The sequence below is a fragment of the Acartia tonsa genome, chromosome 10, assembly GCF_053477335.1.
Source record: "Acartia tonsa isolate MP-2025a chromosome 10, ASM5347733v1, whole genome shotgun sequence".
Classification (NCBI taxonomy): Eukaryota; Metazoa; Arthropoda; class Copepoda; order Calanoida; family Acartiidae; genus Acartia; species Acartia tonsa.
The window spans coordinates 44,333,815-44,354,677 of NC_137269.1; the positions used below are offsets into that span (position 1 = coordinate 44,333,815).

General features: G+C 30.8%; 1 protein-coding gene across 1 annotated transcript in view; it reads right to left on the minus strand.

Moving 5' to 3' along the window:
* Positions 1 to 20,863, minus strand: part of LOC145329265 (transcription factor NF-E2 45 kDa subunit-like) — a 71,277-nt gene that overhangs the window by 8,137 nt on the left and 42,277 nt on the right. Inside the window, exons 7-8 of the mRNA XM_080173322.1 lie at positions 7,680 to 7,760; positions 2,580 to 2,656 (exon numbers count right to left, since the gene is read on the minus strand). Of these exons, the coding sequence (XP_080029448.1) occupies positions 2,580 to 2,656; positions 7,680 to 7,760 (158 nt within the window). The remainder of the gene's footprint in view (positions 1 to 2,579; positions 2,657 to 7,679; positions 7,761 to 20,863) is intronic.

Consider the following 20,863-nt stretch of genomic DNA (forward strand, 5'->3'; position numbering starts at 1 on the left):
CCCTCTCTGTATTATCCCAGGGATCTTAAGGGATAAGACAATGGAAAATAAATTTATATACCGCTCAAATTGTGATAAAAATATCCCATTTTTGTAGGTCATAGTAATAGGTTGAAAAAGTTAAAAACTACTAGTTTGGAACTAACCAATCATAATTTAATAAAAGTACCCAATGTTTTTAAGCCAACCTATAAGAAACCTTGGTTTTAAAACTTTGGGTACCAGTATGATTTACAGTCCACTGCCCCCTCTTTCTCTGCAGTATGCACATATTTACACATACACACACACACAAGCTATTTTGGGCATTTATCAGGCAAAAAATGTTCGGAAAATTTAAGATAAAAATCCTATAGTTTAAAAAAAAATTTATCCAGTTTAGTCTGTCATATGAAGAAAGGCTAACAAAAAAACGGTTTTTGCTTTTAGAAGGCTTTTTCCACCTTCTTACAGCTATATAATGTATGTCAATAATTTTTTCCATTCGTCCTATTTGGTTATTTATTCATTCCAGCAGCAATAACTTTAGTTTTCTTGAATTGGCAAATTACAATTTTCAGATTTTAGAATAAACAGTAATAACTATAGAGGCCTCTAGTGGCACTTTGAATGTTTTTTTTAAAATAACACGAATCCTATCTATGTTGCTTTCCAGCTTTCTACGATACTTTGCTATGTTGTATTCAAGTCTCTATAGGTAAAACAATTTCGATTTTTTTGTGATTTTTGTGATTAAATACCTTCCTAGGACCTATGAGAAGCTACCCTGTAAAGGAGAATCATATCGGTTCAGTGGTATTGGTATAAACACACAAACATACAAACACAAAGACAAACAGACATCCTGTTACAATTTTAAAAAAAGAAACATAAAATCAAAGTTGTAACAACTCGGTAACTAATAAAAAGAAACTATACCTAAGTTTAGATGGGTCTATATTGTGTAACATAAAATCAAAGTTGTAACAACTAAGTAACTATTAAAAAGTAATCATACCTATGTTTATAAGGGTCTATATTGTGTAACATAAAATCAAAGTTGTAACAACTAAGTTACTATTAAAAAGAAACTATACCTAAGTTTAGATGGGTCTATATTGTGTAACATAAAATCAAAGTTGTAACAACTAAGTAACTATTAAAAAGAAACTATACATATGTTTATAAGGGTCTATATTGTTAACATAAAATCAAAAGTTGTAACAACTCGGTAACTATTAAAAAGTAATCATACCTATGTTTATAAGGGTCTATATTGTGTAACATAAAAGCAAAGTTGTAACAACTAAGTAACTATTAAAAAGAAACTATACATATGTTTATAAGGGTCTATATTGTTAACATAAAATCAAAAGTTGTAACAACTCGGTAACTATTAAAAAGTAATCATACCTATGTTTATAAGGGTCTATATTGTGTAACATAAAAGCAAAGTTGTAACAACTAAGTAACTATTAAAAAGAAACTATACCTAGGTTTAGAAGGGTCTATATTGTGTAACATAAAAGCAAAGTTGTAACAACTAAGTAACTATTAAAAAGAAACTATACCTAGGTTTAGATGGGTCTATATTGTGTAACATAAAATCAAAGTTGTAACAACTAAGTAACTATTAAATAGAATAGAAATACCTATGTTTATAAGGGTCTATATTGTGTAACATAAAAGCAAAGTTGTAACAACTAATTAACTATTAAAAAGTAATCATACCTATGTTTATAAGGGTCTATATTGTGTAACATAAAATCAAAGTTGTAACAACTCGGTAACTATTAAAAAGAAACTATACCTAGGTTTAGATGTGTCTATATTGTGTAATGTGATATCAAAGTGGTAACAACTCGGTAACTATTAAAAAGTAATCATACCTATGTGTATAAGGGTCTATATTGTATAACATAAAATCAAAGTTGTAACAACTCGGTAACTAATAAAGAGAAACTATACCTATGTTTAGAAGGGTCAGTATTGTGTAACATAAAATCAAAGTTGTAACAACTCGGTAACTATTAAAAAGAAACTATACCTAGGTTTAGATGTGTCTATATTGTGTAATGTGATATCAAAGTGGTAACAACTCGGTAACTATTAAAAAGTAATCATACCTATGTGTATAAGGGTCTATATTGTATAACATAAAATCAAAGTTGTAACAACTCGGTAACTAATAAAGAGAAACTATACCTATGTTTAGAAGGGTCAGTATTGTATAACATAAAATCAAAGTTGTAACAACTCGGTAACTATTAAAAAGAAACTATACCTATGTTCATAAGGGTCAGTATTGTGTAACATAAAATCAAAGTTGTAACAACTAGGTAACTATTAAAAAGAAACTATACCTATGTTCATAAGGGTCTATATTGTGTAACATAAAATCAAAGTTGTAACAACTCGGTAACTATTAAAAAGAAACTATAACTAGGTTTATATGGGTCAGTATTGTGTAACGTGAAATCAAAGTTGTAACAACTCGGTAACTATTAAAAAGAAACTATACCTAGGTTTATATGGGTCAGTATTGTGTAACGTGAAATCAAAGTTGTAACAACTCTGTAACTATTAAAAAGTAAGCATACCTATGTTTAGAAGGGTCAGTGTTGTGTATCATGAAAGCATAATTTTCTGCCTCTTGTAACTGAAGCTTTAGTCTTTCCTAAAAAAACAAAAAATTAGTTAATTTTGTGTTATTTTATTAATTGCAGAGTACCTATGCTTAATCTTAATTTTACATGTTTGGTACATAAGAACTCATATAAAGTGATATTAGTATTCTATGGTAGGGTTCTAAAGGGATAAGACAATGACCAATGAATTAATGTACATAGTCAATGATGATACACTAAATTACACCTACAGATTACAATTAGTGGTTAAAACGTTGGGACCCCCATTTCAATTCAACCAATCAAAATTCAATAAAAATCCGTAAGTTGCTAAAGCAACGAAAAAAAAGTTAATACTTTGGGGACTATTGCAATAAACAGCCCAATGTTCCCTCCCTCCCTGATTCTACGGACTATATATATTGATTTATATATTAAGCAGAAATGCGGAATATCTGCAGTAAAGATATTTAAAGTCAAGTTGCATCCAAAATAATCAGAGTGGTCAGAGTATTGTAACAAGTATTCCAAAATGATTCAATCACCACTCTGATGGAGCATGTCTTTGAAAAGTATAAAAGAACCTGAATTGCAACAGAGATTATTTTTGAAAGCGAAGCTTTTCTATTACTAGGGTCTGTACTTAGTAAGATGATTCCTGTATAGTTAAGGTACAAATAACAATGCATAATAACAACTCTAAAATTGTTACCAGAAAGTCTGTAAGTCCATTCAAAACATGCTTATTTTCAACTTTTTCGACAACAATTTTCTGTATGGTATAATTATCCAATACATCTGATTTTTGAAACAATGGTTCCTTAATTATAGAGCTTCGCTCTTATGGATGTTGTCATCCTTGTTTTACAATAGGTTAGACAGGGAGGAATGGTGCATTAAACTGAAGATTACACGGGTGACCAAATTTTATGAAAATCTTCCCCCATTCTTTGTCTTAAAAGCTTTGTATTGGTGGGCCTTACAAAATTTGAGTGATAAAATTTTTAACCAATAATTTTAATCTACAGTAGTGATATTTTTTGTACTTTGGGGTGTAAATAAATCTGTCATCCATTGTCTTATCCCTGCTACATTAAAATAATGTTTTATGATGGAATCGTCCTTTAAAATAATTTTTTTTTGAGGGTGTCTTCTATGGTTAATATACTTTTGTAAAAACTTTGATAAAAGTCCACAATATGGGAAAGCAAAGAATAAGAAAACTTGTCGTACAAACTTTACTTAACCACAGTGTCCCATTTAGGTCATTGTGATTTTTTTTGTTTCTCTGTTTGTCAATATGTTTAGAGATCTAAAGGAATAGGACAATGGCCCATAAATTGTTGTACATTCCCTATGATGATACTCAAAATTACCCCTTCTGTAGATTACAATTAGTGGTTGAAACGTTTGGACACTCAACTTGATGAACCAACCAATAAGAATTCAATAAAAGTCTCCAACGTTGTTACGCTAACGAATAAGAAAACGTTATTATAAAACTTTGGGTACTAGTGTAATAAAATGCCCAATGTCCCCTCCCTCCCTGGCATATGTGTATAACGGTTAGATATGTTAGGGATGTAAAAATTGTTCTATCTATTTTAAACATTATGATTAATTGGTTTATTAAGTAAAGTGTTAAAACGTTTCAACTGCAAATTTTAATCTACAGAAGGGGTAATTTTGTGTGTCATCATTGGAAATGTACATCAATTTATAGGCCATTGTCTAATCCTTTTAGATCTTTATGGATTTGGGGCACAAGTATTACATTAATTTACAAAAATAACGTAAGAAACAAAGAGGCCGGGAGGGGAATAAAATTGGGTTATTTTAATCCAAAAAGATTTTCTGATTTGAAAACAAAGAGAAAGAATGTTAGAGACATTTACCAGGGATAAAGAGATTGTTTAATATCAAATAACAGATCTATAGTATAGATGTATATACAGACAACTACCTCACTTCCTTTTTCAAAGACCTATTTCGTCTGCTTCTAAATTATTTTCTGCTGCTTTGCTGTGTTGATATAAGCGACACAATTGGTTTAGAAAGGTTGCACAAGGCGGTTGCGATACAGTTATTTAACCCTTTATCCCTCTAGTGTTTTACTCTAATTATCAAATTATTGATGCTTAAATGTGAAATAACATATATATTTCCGAGAGATTTATATTTTGTTGTATTTTTGTACCAAATCAGAGTAAGTATATCCGCTAAGATCTCGTAAACGGCATTAGGACAAGTTTTAGGCATCGAGAAAAATACCCAACCAAAAAAATTATATTTCCCTCCTTAAAGAAAAAGAAGTGATAAAATCCTAAAACCATCCCGGTACCTAAGTAAGCTTCCATATATGGTTTAGTTGGTTTAGGGGTTGGCGAGATTTTTTCGAACAAACAAAACATTACTTCTATTTATAAATAGTTGCTTCGCCCGTTGTCTCCAGGGGGAAGAGGAAGGAGGGTAGTTCAGCCCCCATACTCTAACTACAGTAGAAAGAATACTTAAAAACCAAAACTAAAAAAAAAATATCCTCCTTTTTCCTTTTTCCTGTTTTTTTTCGTTTTTTAAAATAAATAGCTTAAAACCATCACATGACAAGTAGCTAAATTGCTAATCTACCAAAAAATTGTTGAAGAAAATCCCTTTTTTGCTTTTATAAAGAAAGAACATACAAAAATCAATTAAGATATGAAAATATTATCTAAACTCAAAATGGATGTATAATATATGTGGATATTATGACATGGGAAAAATTGTCGTCAATTTAGCTTGCCATTTCTCTTATTTCTTATCCATTTATCTAGTATGAGGGGAGGAGATCGTTAATTTAGCTCGATAAAATTTTTAATTTATTAGAGAACATGGCAATTTGTTGTAAGATCCATGTAATAATAAATCCATTAATTTCAACCTGTCAAAATCTTGTTGTGCTTTTTTGTTCATTTTTTGCGTTCTATTTTGTGAAACCATAAAGGAGATAAAAAGTCTTTGTAATTTACATACATTAACCAAGAAGTTCTAAAAGTTACAGAGATTTTTTTTAATAAAAAGGACTTATACATATATTTATTATTTTCCCTACATTTTATCATTCCCAGGGAGTGAGAGGGGATCTTGGATGATGTAATTTACACTAGTAACCAGAATTTATGAGAAGCTACATTGTAGAAGAGAACCATATCTGTTCAGCAGCGAGTAGCGAGATCCTTCGTTACAGACAGACAGGCACATACACACAGTAGACATCCTGTTACTTTTATATAAGAATTATTTTTAAAATGCTGGTTTACTTGTCTTCTGTAGTGGTTAAAATCTCCGCTAATAAACAAAATTAACCAAAACCATACTTGTTGATATTTATCCTACATATTTAATATTTAAAAATCTTAATCCCCATAAGAATTTGATCACGTACTATTAAAATATTTCAAGATTTCTTTGTACTATATATCAATTGTATTAAAATATTTTACTTTTTGAGAAACCTTAAAGGTGATTTTGGAACCAGGTATCTAAAGGGATACTTGACAGTGGCCGATACATTTATGTACTTCCCCATATGAGGATATACAAAATTATAATTAGTTTTTAAAATGTTTGGACACTCAATGTAATGAAAAAACCAATAGAATGATCAAAAATGGTTAAGCCAAAGAATAGAAAACGTTCTTATAAAACTTTTGGGACTATTGAAATATAGAGGCCAATGTCCCCTCCGTCTCTGATTTGGAACGTATTTTTATTCTGAATTAGTTTATGGGAATGTGACCCTGTGAAATTTTGGTTGCTGTTAGTTTATCAACAAAAAACTAATGTAGAATTAGGTTAGAAGGCCTCTAGGATTGAGTTAGGTTAAAGTACCGAAACCTGACCCATAAATAAATATTAAAAGTAACCCATACCAAATTATAAGTTCCAAAATTAAGTACTGCAATAAAAAGTTTGTTCTTAAAAAGTTAATGAAATAATTAAATCCTTATATAAAAGTAACAAGATGTCTTTTTGTATCTATTTAAAGATAACCTAAATATTCTCTTAACTCTTTTAGGAAAAAGAAACACTTTAAAAAAGTAACAGAATGTCTGTACCAAAAGATCTCGCTAACCGCTTGACCTGGATGGCTATCCTTTACAAAGACACTTTTTATGGGAATTGGAAAGTTTTTGTCCAAGAAAAAATCCCCCAGCCCCATCTTTATCTTTAAATAACTAAATTTAAGGTGGAAGTTCGACCCACCCTTTTATTGAAAGTGCCCCTAGAGGCGTACACGCAAATAAAAGAAAAAAAACTTGACATACAACTCATTTGATATGTCAATATGCCATAAAGTCGATATAAACCATTCAAATTGTATGTCACTAAAATGATTCTATGTTAAGGAGGGTAAATTTCAAAAACCTTGAAAAAATCCTTTTTATTTGAAATATTTCAAAGAGAAATTCTTCTTATTATATGAAAGAACGTAAAATATTTTATTTACAATTTTTACAATAATTTTTGTATTGTTATTAAACCTAGATTTTATTTTATAATAGTAAAGCTACTATACAATTCTCTTCTAAATCTCTTTAAAAGATTCAAAAAGCAAAGACAATTTTTTAATTCTTATTATTTAGCATCTTAATTGGAACTGATAATCTATTAAATTAGTGAAGCAATTGTACTTCATGAATAAAATTATTGGTCATTTCGTTCTTCCATTTGAAGGGGAGGGGTTTGGGTAAAGGGGTTGGATTGTTATTTTTGCCAGCTGGGAGTATCACTTTATTAGAGTAAATGAAAATCTATGTATGTTGTCATCCTTGTTGTTAATAGTTACTTCGCATCTTATTATAGACAGTTTTCCGCGGATATTGGTATGAAAAATTGTAAAATGAAGCCAGTTTTGTTAACCCCGAAGGCCCGGTCTAACAAAATTGATATTAGTTTTATGATTTTTTATGTTAATATTAGTGGAAAATTATCTGTAATTTGATGCTATAGATGATTTTTTAGTATGGCCAAGAACCGGTTCTAATCCTGCGGATATTAATCGGTTTCGAAGCCATACTGGAATAAGTTTACCTCTTCTCTTTTCAAATTTTTGTCTTCATGTTTTAATCTGAGGAATTTGTTTTGAGCCTTCTCCAATCTCTCCTGCAGTTGCTAAAAAAAAAAAAAAATAAGTTATTTTTAAAAGCGAAGCATTTCTATAATTAGGATATGTACGTTTGTCAGTAAGTAAGTCACGTTTAGCTCATTTTGTTAATTTATGCATGTTATAATTGTCCTACAGATTTTAAACTTTAAATGATTATCCCTAAAACAGTTAGCTACGATCTAGAAAGCGTAGCCACTCTATAATATCTATCAGAAATCCTGTACATCTTGATAAAAAGAATTTTATAATTTATTTATCCTATTCATCAGATTCCCAGGACAACTAGGTGAAATATTTTAAGCGAAATGTCTCTATAAGTCCTAAAAATGTAAGTATGTCCTGAATTTTAAACACTCTACAAGTTTTCATGTTCGTTTATTCTATATATATGGATGTTACCATCCTTGTCAATACTAAAAACATGTACAAAATGTATGATTTTTAAATAGTAGCAAAGTTGCTCTTTAAGTATTCATGTCTGTCTTGCTTTAGGTATGTCCTTTAGTCTGCCTGTAATGCTAATGTCGCCCAATTTTACTAACCCTTTAATATATAAACATTTGCTAGAGCTTGGGGAATGACTAGACCCGTAAACAGGAGCAAATCATGAAATTAAAGGTTTGGTTATCTGTTGGATGTTACTGAATCAAATTTTATATTTACTTCAAATCGTCAATTAAAATCGTGTTAAAGTCAAAAGAGGGACTCTCTCCTTCTGGGAAATTGAATGTTTCCTTCCTTTTTTCTTTATTTTATTCTTATTTTTTACTAGCGACTGTACCCCTAGAGACCTTCAGATACACTTTTGATTGAGGAAAAGAAGTTGCTCCCCACCCTCACTTTCAATTTTTATTTGAAAAGATTTTATTTTTTTTGGGAGGGGGGGGGGTGGGGTTGATATATTTTTTGATTTTCTAAGGGTGATTTCTCTTGGGAGGGTGGTTGTATTCTCTCCTAAAATAGTCACAAACCTTACCAGAACCTATGAGAAGCTACACTATAAAGGAGAACCCTATCAGTTCAGCGGTTAGCGAGATCCTTTTGTACAAACTGCCAGACTTTTATACACTTTTATAGAAAAATATGAAGATGAAAAAGATTTGTGTTTACCTCTGATTTATTTCAGTTATATCTATTGAATAAATAATTTGTGGTTTATTTATATAACTTTTATTATAAATTTTGTTATTCTACCCCATTATACAAAATACGTTGATAGATTGGGACATTGGGCTGTTTCTTACACTAGTCCCCAAAGTTTTATAATAACGTTTTCTTATTCGTTGCCTTAAAAACTTTTAATTTTGATTGGTTTGTTCAATAAGTAGAGTGTCCAAAAGTTTCAACTACTAATTGTAATCTACACAAGGAATAATTTTGTGTATCATCAATCGGGACGTATTTCGGCAATTATCTTATCCCTTTAGATCCCTGGCGGCAACTGTAGGGAGTATTCTAAAAAAAAATGCTATCCAATATTTCATCAATTTGGTGCATGATTACCCCTGTCAGAGTATCTTACCTTAGGGATCTAAAGGGTTAAGACAATGGCTCAATGTACACATTGTACATCCCCAATGATGACACACAAAATTACCTCATCCGTAGTGGTTGAAGTGTTTGGACACTCAACTAAATGAACCAACCAATCAAAATTCAATAAAAGTCCCCAAAGTAGTTAAACAAACGAATAAGAAAACGTTAGTATACGACTCTGGGGACTAGTGTAATAAACAGCCCAATGTCCCCTCCCTGCCGGAGTTTAACTGATGCTCTAGTAATTGTGTTTAAACAATTAGATTAGTTACACGAAAAGGCGAGATGCCAAAAATCTTATTTCTTTGTGCAAAAAATTGCCTGAAATGGGACACTCTTGGAGAAGGACTTATACAATTTTAAAAATTTCATATTGTTTTTAATTTAATACAGTTTGGCGGTTTCCCTCATATCGTATTTGGACAAGAAATTTTTTTTAAAGCTCATTTGTTAAAAATTTTAATAAAATATATAAATATAAAAGGAGGTCATATATTTCCGCGTATTTTCCGTAAAGTTTAGTGTAACCTTTTAGTCAAATGCTATTAATTATGTTCTTAATTATGTCCATATATATATACATATTTATATATACTAGCGGATACCCCCCTTTAGGAGGGGGGAGTTGAATCCCCAAAACCCATTTTTTTTAATTTACATCTTTTTAAAAGTAAAAAAAATTTGGAGAAGGGGGGGGGGTGACCTTTGTCTTATTCCTTTAGATACCTGATTTTTATGAGTGTCTCTTTATTCTTAAATGTAATGCATAGAATATCTGGGAATGGATAGTTTTTGACTGCTAAATAATTCCGCAAAAGAACCTGTTTTTTCTGTAATTGTTTAAAATATTTAAGTTGAAATATCATGCAGACTTTTTTCAGAAAATTGACTTTATACAATTTTTTTGCTTCTAGATTTTAAACGACTTTGTTCTTCTGATTTAAATACAAAAAAAAGGTTGAAGATTTCATCAATTGTTTTGCTAAGGTCATAAAACAATGGAGGTTTAAAATCATGTTTAAGAGCAACTCTAAAGCAGTAATGTAGACAAAAAAAAATTCTTCTACATCAATAGAGCAAGAACATTCGATTCTAGCAATTTGGATTCAATCTCCTCTAAATATTTTTCTGAAAATGCTATTTAAACAGAGCAATTTTAACCTTTAAATTCTTTTTTTGTTGTTGTTTTTTTAATGTCATTTTTTTGTAGGAAAGATAGAGAGCTGTGACTTCATGACTTTTTAAGTTTAGTAATTATACGTCGACAAAAGTTGATCTGTAAGGGTTAACAGCTGGACCGATTGTTCTACAATTAATGAAAATTCAAATTATTTCTAAGAAGGTTTTAGGCTAATTGTACGTCGCCGCCAACCCCCCACTCCACCTTTGAGATTTTGAGGTATCATCTTTGCAAAAAATTTACCCCCAAAAATAAAATAATGTAAAATTAAAAAAAGGCCCTGGAAGGTAAAAAAGCCATCAATTTTAAAATACGCTTATGTGATATTTGCAGAGGAATATATTTTTATATAAGTATACAATTTTGCTGAATTGAAGTAACTCCAGTATAGTATTTATGCAGATGTACCATAAGTTGGACATTTTGAGCGGATTTTATTCCACCATTGCCTTCAAACATGTTTAGGTTTCAATAATCTTTTTTTCTCTTAGTATTGGGACAAAGTGTCTTAAAAATCAGCTATGTGACGTCGTAAAAATGAGGGAGATGATAGGAGAAGTGGTAAAGAAAACCCCTAAAAAAGAGATGGATAATCTATCTCACTTTTATGACGTCACATTATAAACTTTGTCTCGATACTTTTCTTTTATATATTTGGTAGTAAATCTAGTAAGGCTGCAAAGTATTCTTATTCGTTAGCCTAACTTTTGGAGACTTTTAATCCATTTTAAAAAGTTGTGTATTAGCATTTATTCAAGTGCGCTTATTAAGTCAAACTGTTCTTAATTTTGACCAATGTATATATATATATATAATAGAAATATTAGAATAGAAAAATAATCTGAACCCTTTTCTCGTCAAATCTACGAAGGAACATTTCTAGCAGACAGAAGAGTTTTTGACTTTCTACTTAAGCTGTAAACGTAAACTCCTCCAGCTGACAAAACACCTTAACATTTTTCGAGTATATAATTTCTAGAAAGCTAACTTTATATTAAGGAATTCAACCATTCATAGCTGAGTTATTAAAAGATTTGTAATATGCTTTACACTTTACTAGACAATAAATATGTACACGATATAATTTACGTGAGAAAAGCTTTATCTTAAGAAATGCGACTATTTACAGCTGACTCTTTATATGAATAAAATTAAAAAATTAATGCCTTTCCCTTTACCCATATGTGTACAGTGTATACACAGTACAATGCTAGGTCCTGTTGAAAACGTAACGAACGTAATGTTGTATTGCTATTTGTTGTTATTTTATTTTTATATAATTTATTTCGAGGTAAACATGAAACAAACTATGAATTTATGTATTTTAAATGTTTATAATAGATACAAATTACAATTATAGAATATAAATCATGTACATTTGAAGTCCGAGATATTATTTTTTTGTTTTAATAGAAACTCAAGAAAAAAATATGATTTTATTAACTTAAATTCATAAGGGGATTTTTATTATTTTGTAACGATTGCAATAGATAAAGCATATTTAGTATTAATGCACAGATAAAACATAGATGTGAAACCACAATATGAAGGCAGTACTTCATGTGATGGACTTGATTCGAGTAAAAGTTGAAAGAACAGCTCTAAATAACTCTAATGTGTAAAACTAGAAAATTTCAGTTTAATTTAACCAATGACAAGTCATTAAAGTTCTGTCATCCTTATGAAGAATTTCACATTAGACAATATCTCTCTAGAGTTATATCTCTATTATATATATGAAACAGTCAAAATTAATAACAGTTGAACTTAATAAGCGAATTTGACAAAACGTTAAACCACAACCTTACGAAAAATTCGCAAAAAATTGACCCCTTTAGTTAGAGATAAGTGGTAAAAAAATCAAACTGCATAAGTTTAACCTCCAAGATTTATTTTAGAGACTTGTACACAGTTTTTTCATTTATTTCACCAGTAATATCTCGAAAACAGCTAAAAACAAAAATTCACAATTTTTAAGGAAACATAGATTTATTTATGAAGATTATTTTGTTTTAATTAGGTTCAGCCAGATCATATAAAAACATAAAATCAAAGAAGGTAATTGAAAATTTGAGTGTACAAAGTTTGAAATATCTATGGGAGACAAAAATATATTTCCTAGAAAAGTCCAATGTATAATGTTCAGTACAGAACAAGGATTACTAGAGATGTATAGATGAATAGTCAGGTAGCTAAATCTGAACAGGTGTACCGGAACAAAAAGTACAGTTCGTAGAAAGAATATAGGCTATTTTATGGCTTTGAAACCGATTATATTATCCGCTGGATACTGAAAAATCACGTAGGGCATCGTATAAAAGACATTTTTTCACATATATTAAAATGAAAATCATACAACTGGTTTTAGTCTTATATTTTTTCATTTTAATATCTGCGGAAAGCTGTCTGTAATACTATGCAATGCAATGATAATTATTTAATCTTGTTTGTAAGTGTTTCCCTAGGTTAAAAAACATAGTTTAAAAAAGGGAGGGGGGGGGGGGCTAGTAATTTACCTAAAGACATAAGAAACTAAAACTTCCCTTAAAAGTGAATACGTTTAGCATTTTGTAAGATTGTTGCGATAGACTGTTTACATCCTAATATATAAAGTAGTAAGCTTTTTTTTGTCTGTAGCTAAGGATCTCGCTAACCGTTAAATCGAAATTATTCTCTTTTACAGGGGAGGTTTTTAAATATTTTAGGGGAGGGTATGTCTACCCTCCCAAGAGAAATCACCCCTAGAAAAATTAACACCTCCAAAAAAAATATAAAACTATATTTTTTCCTTTATAAAACTAATATTGAAAATGAAGGATAGACTTCCTCCATTCTCCCAAGTGTCCCTAGAGGCCTCTAGGGGTGTTGTCTCTTGTATTATATAATATCAAGATATCACTAAATGTATATTATATGTCTGGATCTAAACATATGAACCATTTTTTTGATAGCCTAATCTTTGACTGGATGTCCTTATTCAATATAGTTATAAATCGCGTCTGTTTTTTATATAAATGCATTTCCTTATATGCACTGTTTTTAACGTCTTTGTATTCTATGGTTTATGTGCAATTAAAACAAAGAGAAAATATTTGAATAAATAATGGTTTTATATGCCTAGAACAAAGAAATTAGGTAAAGTTGAATTTATCACTAGCGGCTACGCCCCTAGAGGTCTCTAGGTAGAGGGTAAGTCGAACTTTCATTAGGGGGGAGGTTTTTTTTGCTAGGAGCGATTCATCTTGGAAGGGGGGTGGAACCATTCCCCGAATTATTTATGTATGTAATCAAAGACATGGCTTTAAAAAATGAGGTAAAAGGTGCCATAGTACCTTAGTGCCTCAGTTGATTATCACCCCTGAAAGTATTAATCAGCATTTAATTAATGGGAGGGGGGTTAGGAGGCTGGAAGTACGTTAAAGGAGTTAAATCCTAAGGATTTAAAGGGATAAGACTATTGCTGATAAATCTAAAGATGATACATAAAATTATCCCTTCTGTAAAATACATGAAGTGTTTGTAACGTTTGGTCACTTAACTTGATGAACTGACCAATAGAAATTCGAAAAAGTTGCCAAAGTTGTTGAGAAAAAAAAAGGCTAGTAAAAAAGGCTAGTAAAAAACGCTAGTAAAAAACTTTGGGGACTAATATAATTAACAGCTTAACGTCTCCTCGCTTCCTAATTATACCCTATGTTTTAATGTTTCCAATCTCTTGGTTGCATGCATGACTTTTAAGTTGAACATGTAAAAGTTGTTGCCTGTCAATGATTACTTTTTCTAAGAACTGGTACAATTTGCCATTTAAGTACTATTTTAAAAATTGTACAATTATCCTTATAATTGATTTTAGAACATTTTAAAATAGTTTGTGAACAAAAAAATGTTTTTATTTTTCAGAAACTGCTAATTTGAAGAATTTTAATTTTTTTTCATATTTGCCAATTGTACATACTTAAATTTAATTTTCTAGTGTGTGTTTTAAAATAAGAATTATTTATCGCACTTTGTTATAATTTAGCAAATTAATGTCAAATTTACGTTTATAAAAACAATTATGACAAAAAAACATCTGCTGTATTTCTGCCAGTTGTAGAAATGTCAGCGTCCCTAGACAATCCACCGCGGAGATATTAAAATTAATAAGATGGTAAAAGTGGCAGCACCCCATTAAAATAAAAAAAACTGTGAGATTAAAAGCAATTTTGTTAGCCCTGAGAGGCCGAAGGCAAACCTGACATCAATTTTATGATTTGTATTTTAGTATCCATGGGAAACTGTCTGTACTACGATGCTAAACATGTAATTACAGTATGTCTGAGAACGGATTCTAATTCAGCGGATATTAATCGGTTTCAAAGCCATACTAGAAAAATTATAAAAAAATAATGAAACAAATTTCTCAACAACAAAATCAATTCAGAAAAAATCACAAAACCTTTATGTTTTCAGCTGTAGTTGGGGACAACACTTAGTAGAAATGACAACTTTTTTATCTGCCCCCCAAATATTATTTTATATATAATTCGCTTGTTGGCTATACCTTATTCCTGCAAATTTCCGAATTTATAATTCACCGCTAAAATGCACCAATCACACGTAACTCATTCATCAAAGGACATCCAATAATACGCTAGTGTTTTGACAAGAAGAAATGTCATTGGTTAATTTTGTCGGCAAATTAAGAATTTTAAAAATTCTTATTCATTACAGAAATTGAATTAGATACATGTTTATTAACAAATTTAAATAACAACGATACAAAGATATGCAATTTTTTGGGAAAAACTTTAATGTAATATCAACAAAAACTTTTTAGTTTTCTCCATATTTCTATGTAAAGGCGTAAAAAGTTTTAAAAAATAAAATTTGTTAATTTGTGCATCAACATTGCGAGTTATGCGATATCCTTTGTAGTTTTAAAGCGAGGATTTTCTATAATTTAGATATGTCTGTCTGTCCACAACGAATTTAGCGCTAGAATATCTGAAGAAAGATGCGTTCATTTTGCATAAATGCAGGGAGGGAGGGGATATTAGACTGTAAATTATGCTACTTTATAAAGTTTTACTAGCGGCTTCGCCCCTAGCCACTAGGGGCTTTGCCCCAAGAGGTTTGATCAAACTATTTTTTCGTGTTTTAGATTTTAAAGAAAATTTAAAGAAATGTTTTTGTTGGTGGGGGGGATTTTTTTTGAGGGGGGGGGGAGGTAGTCGACCCCAGTATTTTATTTTTAGTTTTAAAAAGAAAAAAAAAATTGTTGGGGGGGAGGGGTATTTTTTTTTTTTTTTTTTGGGGGTTGGATAGGGGTGTCCCACCCCCAAGAAAATAGTTATAAACCTTCCCGGGACCTATGAAAAGCTACCCTGTAAAGGAGAACCCGATCGGTTCAGCGGTTAGCGAGATCCTTCGCTACAAACAAACAGACATACAAACAAACCGACAGACAGACAGACAGACAGACAGACAGACAGACAGACAGACAGACAAACAAACAGACAGACATCGTTCTACTTTGTATTATAGATAAGAACAATATCTCAATTTTTGACACTAAACCTTCTTTAAGATCGTACAAAATTACAGGTTTTAAAGCATTCCATTATTAATTACAGTATTTTGAAGGGGTGATTTTAATGTTTATCGTAATTTGGGTGAAGATTAATTTATCGTCCATTATCTTATCCCTTGTTAAATAACAGCGTCAAATTTTATTCTTTTTGAATGTTTTTGTACCAACTTTAAGTTTTTAAATTTCATAGTATAATGATTTTCGCTTTAGTGGACATATTATTTCTTGTTTAAAGAAATGAATTATATTTTATACTAACGTTTGTATGCAATTTGTAAGAAAACTTTTCTATATGACCTAGCATATATATCAAGGACATTGGGCTGTTTATCATACTAGTCCCCAAAGTTTAATAATAAATTTTAATTCGTTGGCCCAACAGGTTTGGTGACTTCTAGTAAATTCTGTTGGTTGGTTCAATAAGTTAAGTGTCCAAACGTTTCAACCACTAACTTTAATGTGCAGAAGAGATAATTTTGTATATTATCATTGGTGTACATCAATTTATCGTCCATTGTCTTATCCCTTTTGATCCCTGATAATATATACAATGATATATTTGGGTGCCACGAAACTTGTCATGACGGGATACAGAAACAAGAATATAACAAGGATGACAACATCAGTAGCGAAGCACAAAATATCATGAACAGGAAAACGGACAAGAAGACTTACAGAGCATTTGTTTAAAGAAAGAGTAGAAATATTGGATAAAAAACCATTAAACTCCCTCTAGTGTATTTTTAATAATTTTAGTTTGTATCATGACTGATAGACTGACGGACAAAGTAAGAAATTACAGGATGCTCATGGAAAATCAGCCGTCTATCTTAGTTAGCAGCTGAGAAAATCACAAACGGTTAGACTGATTGGCGGCTGGATAGACAAAGTGAATTATTTTTTTTGATTCGCAAGCAAATTAACAAGCTTACATTTGAAAAAAACACTAACGCATATTTGTTTAAGTAATTTTTGTCATGTTTATTATGTCATGAATCTATGTTTTAAATTGATAAAATCCGACAACAAAGAAGAAAATAATAGTCAGTTATTGGCTTGGAAGGTGGGACTGTACCTAAAATTTTATAACATGCTCTCTCATTCATTAGCCCAAAAACTTTGGGTACTTTTAATCAAATACCAATAATTTTAATCTTTGAAAAGGTCAATTTTGCTTAATATTATCCGGATCTTTAATCCACTTATCGTCTTTTGCGTTATCTCTAACCCAGCAGGACCAATTGCCTAACCCTTCGAAGCAATCACCTAACCCAACTTAACCTAACCTAACCTAACATAACCAATCAAAAGCTACTGTGAAAATACGACGAAACGCCCCATTAGAGGCGTTGTCACGAAAGGGACTATACCTCAATTTTGAATTCTAAACTAGGTTTCTTAACTTGAACGTAGCAAAGTTCGTGGGCCCCTTATAATGCATAGCATATACTATGTAGTTCTAGCTTTTAATTCATATCTATTCATTCTCTATCGCTTTCTTTGTTTCGATTTTGTTATTCATTTTACCTAAAATTTTACCTTGGTTTTTTTTTAGTGCAACTATCGGCTACGCCCCTATATACCTCTAGAGGCAGTTGATGGAAAAGGGGGAAGGGGGTGATTCGGCTTTTTACTTTTTACTTTTTCAATTTTAGTTTTTAAAAATGAAAAAAAATAATTCCTCTTTGAAGGGTGTAGGTACCCTCTCCCAAAATTGTTATAAACCTTTTGCAATGCCTATGCTAAGCTAAACTGTAAAGGAGAAACATATCAGTTCAGCCGTTCCTTCTGTACACACGTCACCATATACGATGATGGCGCGAGTATATAAAGCTTTTAATCAAATCTAAATTAAAATTTACTTGACAATTATTGCATTTAATACATTATGCTTATTCTTTTGTAAGTAATAAGATAGGATGTTTGTCAGGGATTTAAAATGATATGGCAATCGCCAATAAATTGATATAGTTCCCAAACTTACTCTGTAGATAGCAATTAGTGGATGAAACGTTTGAACACTCAACTTAATGAACCAACCAATCAAAATTCAATAAAAGCCACCAAAGTTGTTAAGCCAGCGAATAACATTATTATAAAACTTTGGGGACTAGTGTGATAAACATCCCAATGTCCACTCCCTCCCTCCCTCCCTGGTATGTTTGTACTTTTTTCAAGAATTAAAATGTCAAACTTTTTTTTGATGCTTTCATTATAAGGAATTGGCCAAAAAGTTTAGATTTTACTTTGCTTGGGTGAATATCAGATAAAATTGTTGATGCGTGTGTGCGTGTGTGAGTGCTCAGGGATCTCAGGGGATAAGACATTTGACGAAATAATTAATACACTTCCAACATGCTAATAAAAAAATTATGCCTTACAATATATATAAAAAACTAAAGCTTATGACGGTCCTAACGTTATGCATAACAATTTCTACTATTAACACAAGCCACGCGTTTTGATAATTCACCATTTAACACACATTTATAGCGCTAAGTGTAAGGGTGGCATGATAATGACCAATTAATTCATTTACATCCCAAATAATATTATAACATAAATTTACCACTTCTGTAGATTACTATTGGTGGTTGAAACATTAAAACACTCAACACAATGAATCAACCCATCAAAATTCATTAAAAGTTCCCAAAGTTTAATCAAGCCAATAAAAAAGTTTTTTTAAAAAAAACTTTGGGGACTTGTGTAATAGCCCAATGTCCCCTCCCTCCATGAGTACAGATAAGTTTTATAAATATGCAGGCAAAACCCAGAGATTTTAAGGGATAAGACAAAGGGTATTAATTTTTAAACACATTCAATTGAGATAATCAAAATTAACTCTTTTTGGATTAATATCATTGGAAAAAAACATTAACATCCTTATGTAAAAGTAACAGAATGTTTGTGAGTCTATCTGTTTTCTTGCCGTTTAACAGATATGTTTCTCTTACAATGTATCATTGTCATAGGTTCTGGGAAGGTTTATAAATAGTTTAGGGAGCTTCAATCATTTAAAAACAAAATAGTCCCTAGAAATTAATTTTTTTGTCTTTATATAAATCTAAAATTGATGTAGAGGGGGTGGGGGTGGGGGGGGGGGGTCGGGGTCGATACTGGACGCCTGTAGGGGCGTATCTACAAGTATTTGTTTTATCAAAGAATGAGGGTAAATGCTAAGATTCACAGTTTTATTTACAGTCCAATGCCTTATCCCTTTCTCCCTGTAAAAAGTAAACTTTAAAACTTTTTGTGCCTATCTGCAGTTTTACAAATAAAGGATAAGTTTAGTTTTCAGGGAAAGACAGGGATCTTAAGGAACAATAAATTGTTGGACACACACAATTATGATAAATCAAAATTACCCCTTCTGTAGATTAAAATTATTACTGGAGAAGTTTGGACACTGCTAATTTGTAGAATACAACTTATTTGGTCCGTCAGTCCGTTTTCATGATGCAAATGATTTTTTATGTTTTATGTTTTTATTTATGAAGGTTTAGTGATTTTCTAATGTTCTTCTATTCTTTTAACAACCTTTACTTCATGTCTTTTTTATGATATCTTCTCTCTTTTTTTATCACTTTGTCAGAATAACCAACAATATTTATTATGTGCTTTCCTAATTTTGAATGCTGTCATCCTTGTTTATATAACAAATTCCCTAAATCTTTAGAGGAAAGAAATTATCATGTTTGTAAACAATTAGGATAGAGTTTAAAAGAAGTATGGGAATTTATTTTATTCTTCAAAAAAAGCATTATCGTAACATAACAAACTTTTGATCATGGAAAGAAAACGAAGTAGCGGGTTTTGTTGTATTTTCACAATAGCTTTTGATAGGCTATTTTGAGTTAGGTAAATGTCAATGATTGCCCCATTGGGCCTAGAAATAGGAGAAAAGCTACTGTGAAAATACAACAAAACTCGCTACTTCGTTTTCTTTTCAGTGTGGCTCTTAATCCGATTAAATTCCGCTGGATTAAAATTAGTTGGGATCCATACTGAAAGATCATGTATTGTTTCGTATTATAGAGAATTTAATACGAAAAATAAAACAAATTTTCCTTGACCTTATTCTATTATATAAAGTAGTAAGTTTTTTTCTGAGTCTTAAGATTTGGATAAATATTGAACCGAATGAGATCTGCATTTTAGGGATGCTTCCCCTAGCTCCTATGGTGGTTTAAGGCTATTTACGCCCTTTTTCAATCTTTGAAAGAGGAACCACAATATGCCAAGGGCACTGTTCATTCTTTGTTACTTGCTATCAGGTGTGCCCATAGCCTCTAGGGGCATCTCAAATTTAGAAATAGAAAATATTAAAACCTCCTAGGATTCTTTATAAAGCTTTTCTGAATTAAAGAACTTAATCGGTTTATGGGACTAAAAATTCAACAAAAAAATAAGAAAAATAAGAATACAAACTGCGTATTTAAATATAAATATATATTTTCACAGAAAAGTCTGCTTTTCAATTTGACTTCCCTTTTATGGCAAATTAATTAAATATGCACAAAATTTTTATATTTTTCTTATTTTTTTGTCGGTGTTGCTTTGAATTCAGGGAGGGGGGGGGGAGACATTGGACTGTTTATTTCATTAGTCCTCAAAGTTTTATAAAATGTTTTCTTATTTGTTTTCTTTACAACTTTGGTGACTTTTAGTAAATTTTATTGGTAAGTTCATTAAGATGAATGTTCAAACGTTTGAACCACTAATTGTAATCTACAGAAGTGGTATTTTTTGTAATATCATTTGGGATGTATATCAATATATCGGCCATTGTCTTATCCTTTTAGATCCCTGCTTTGAAT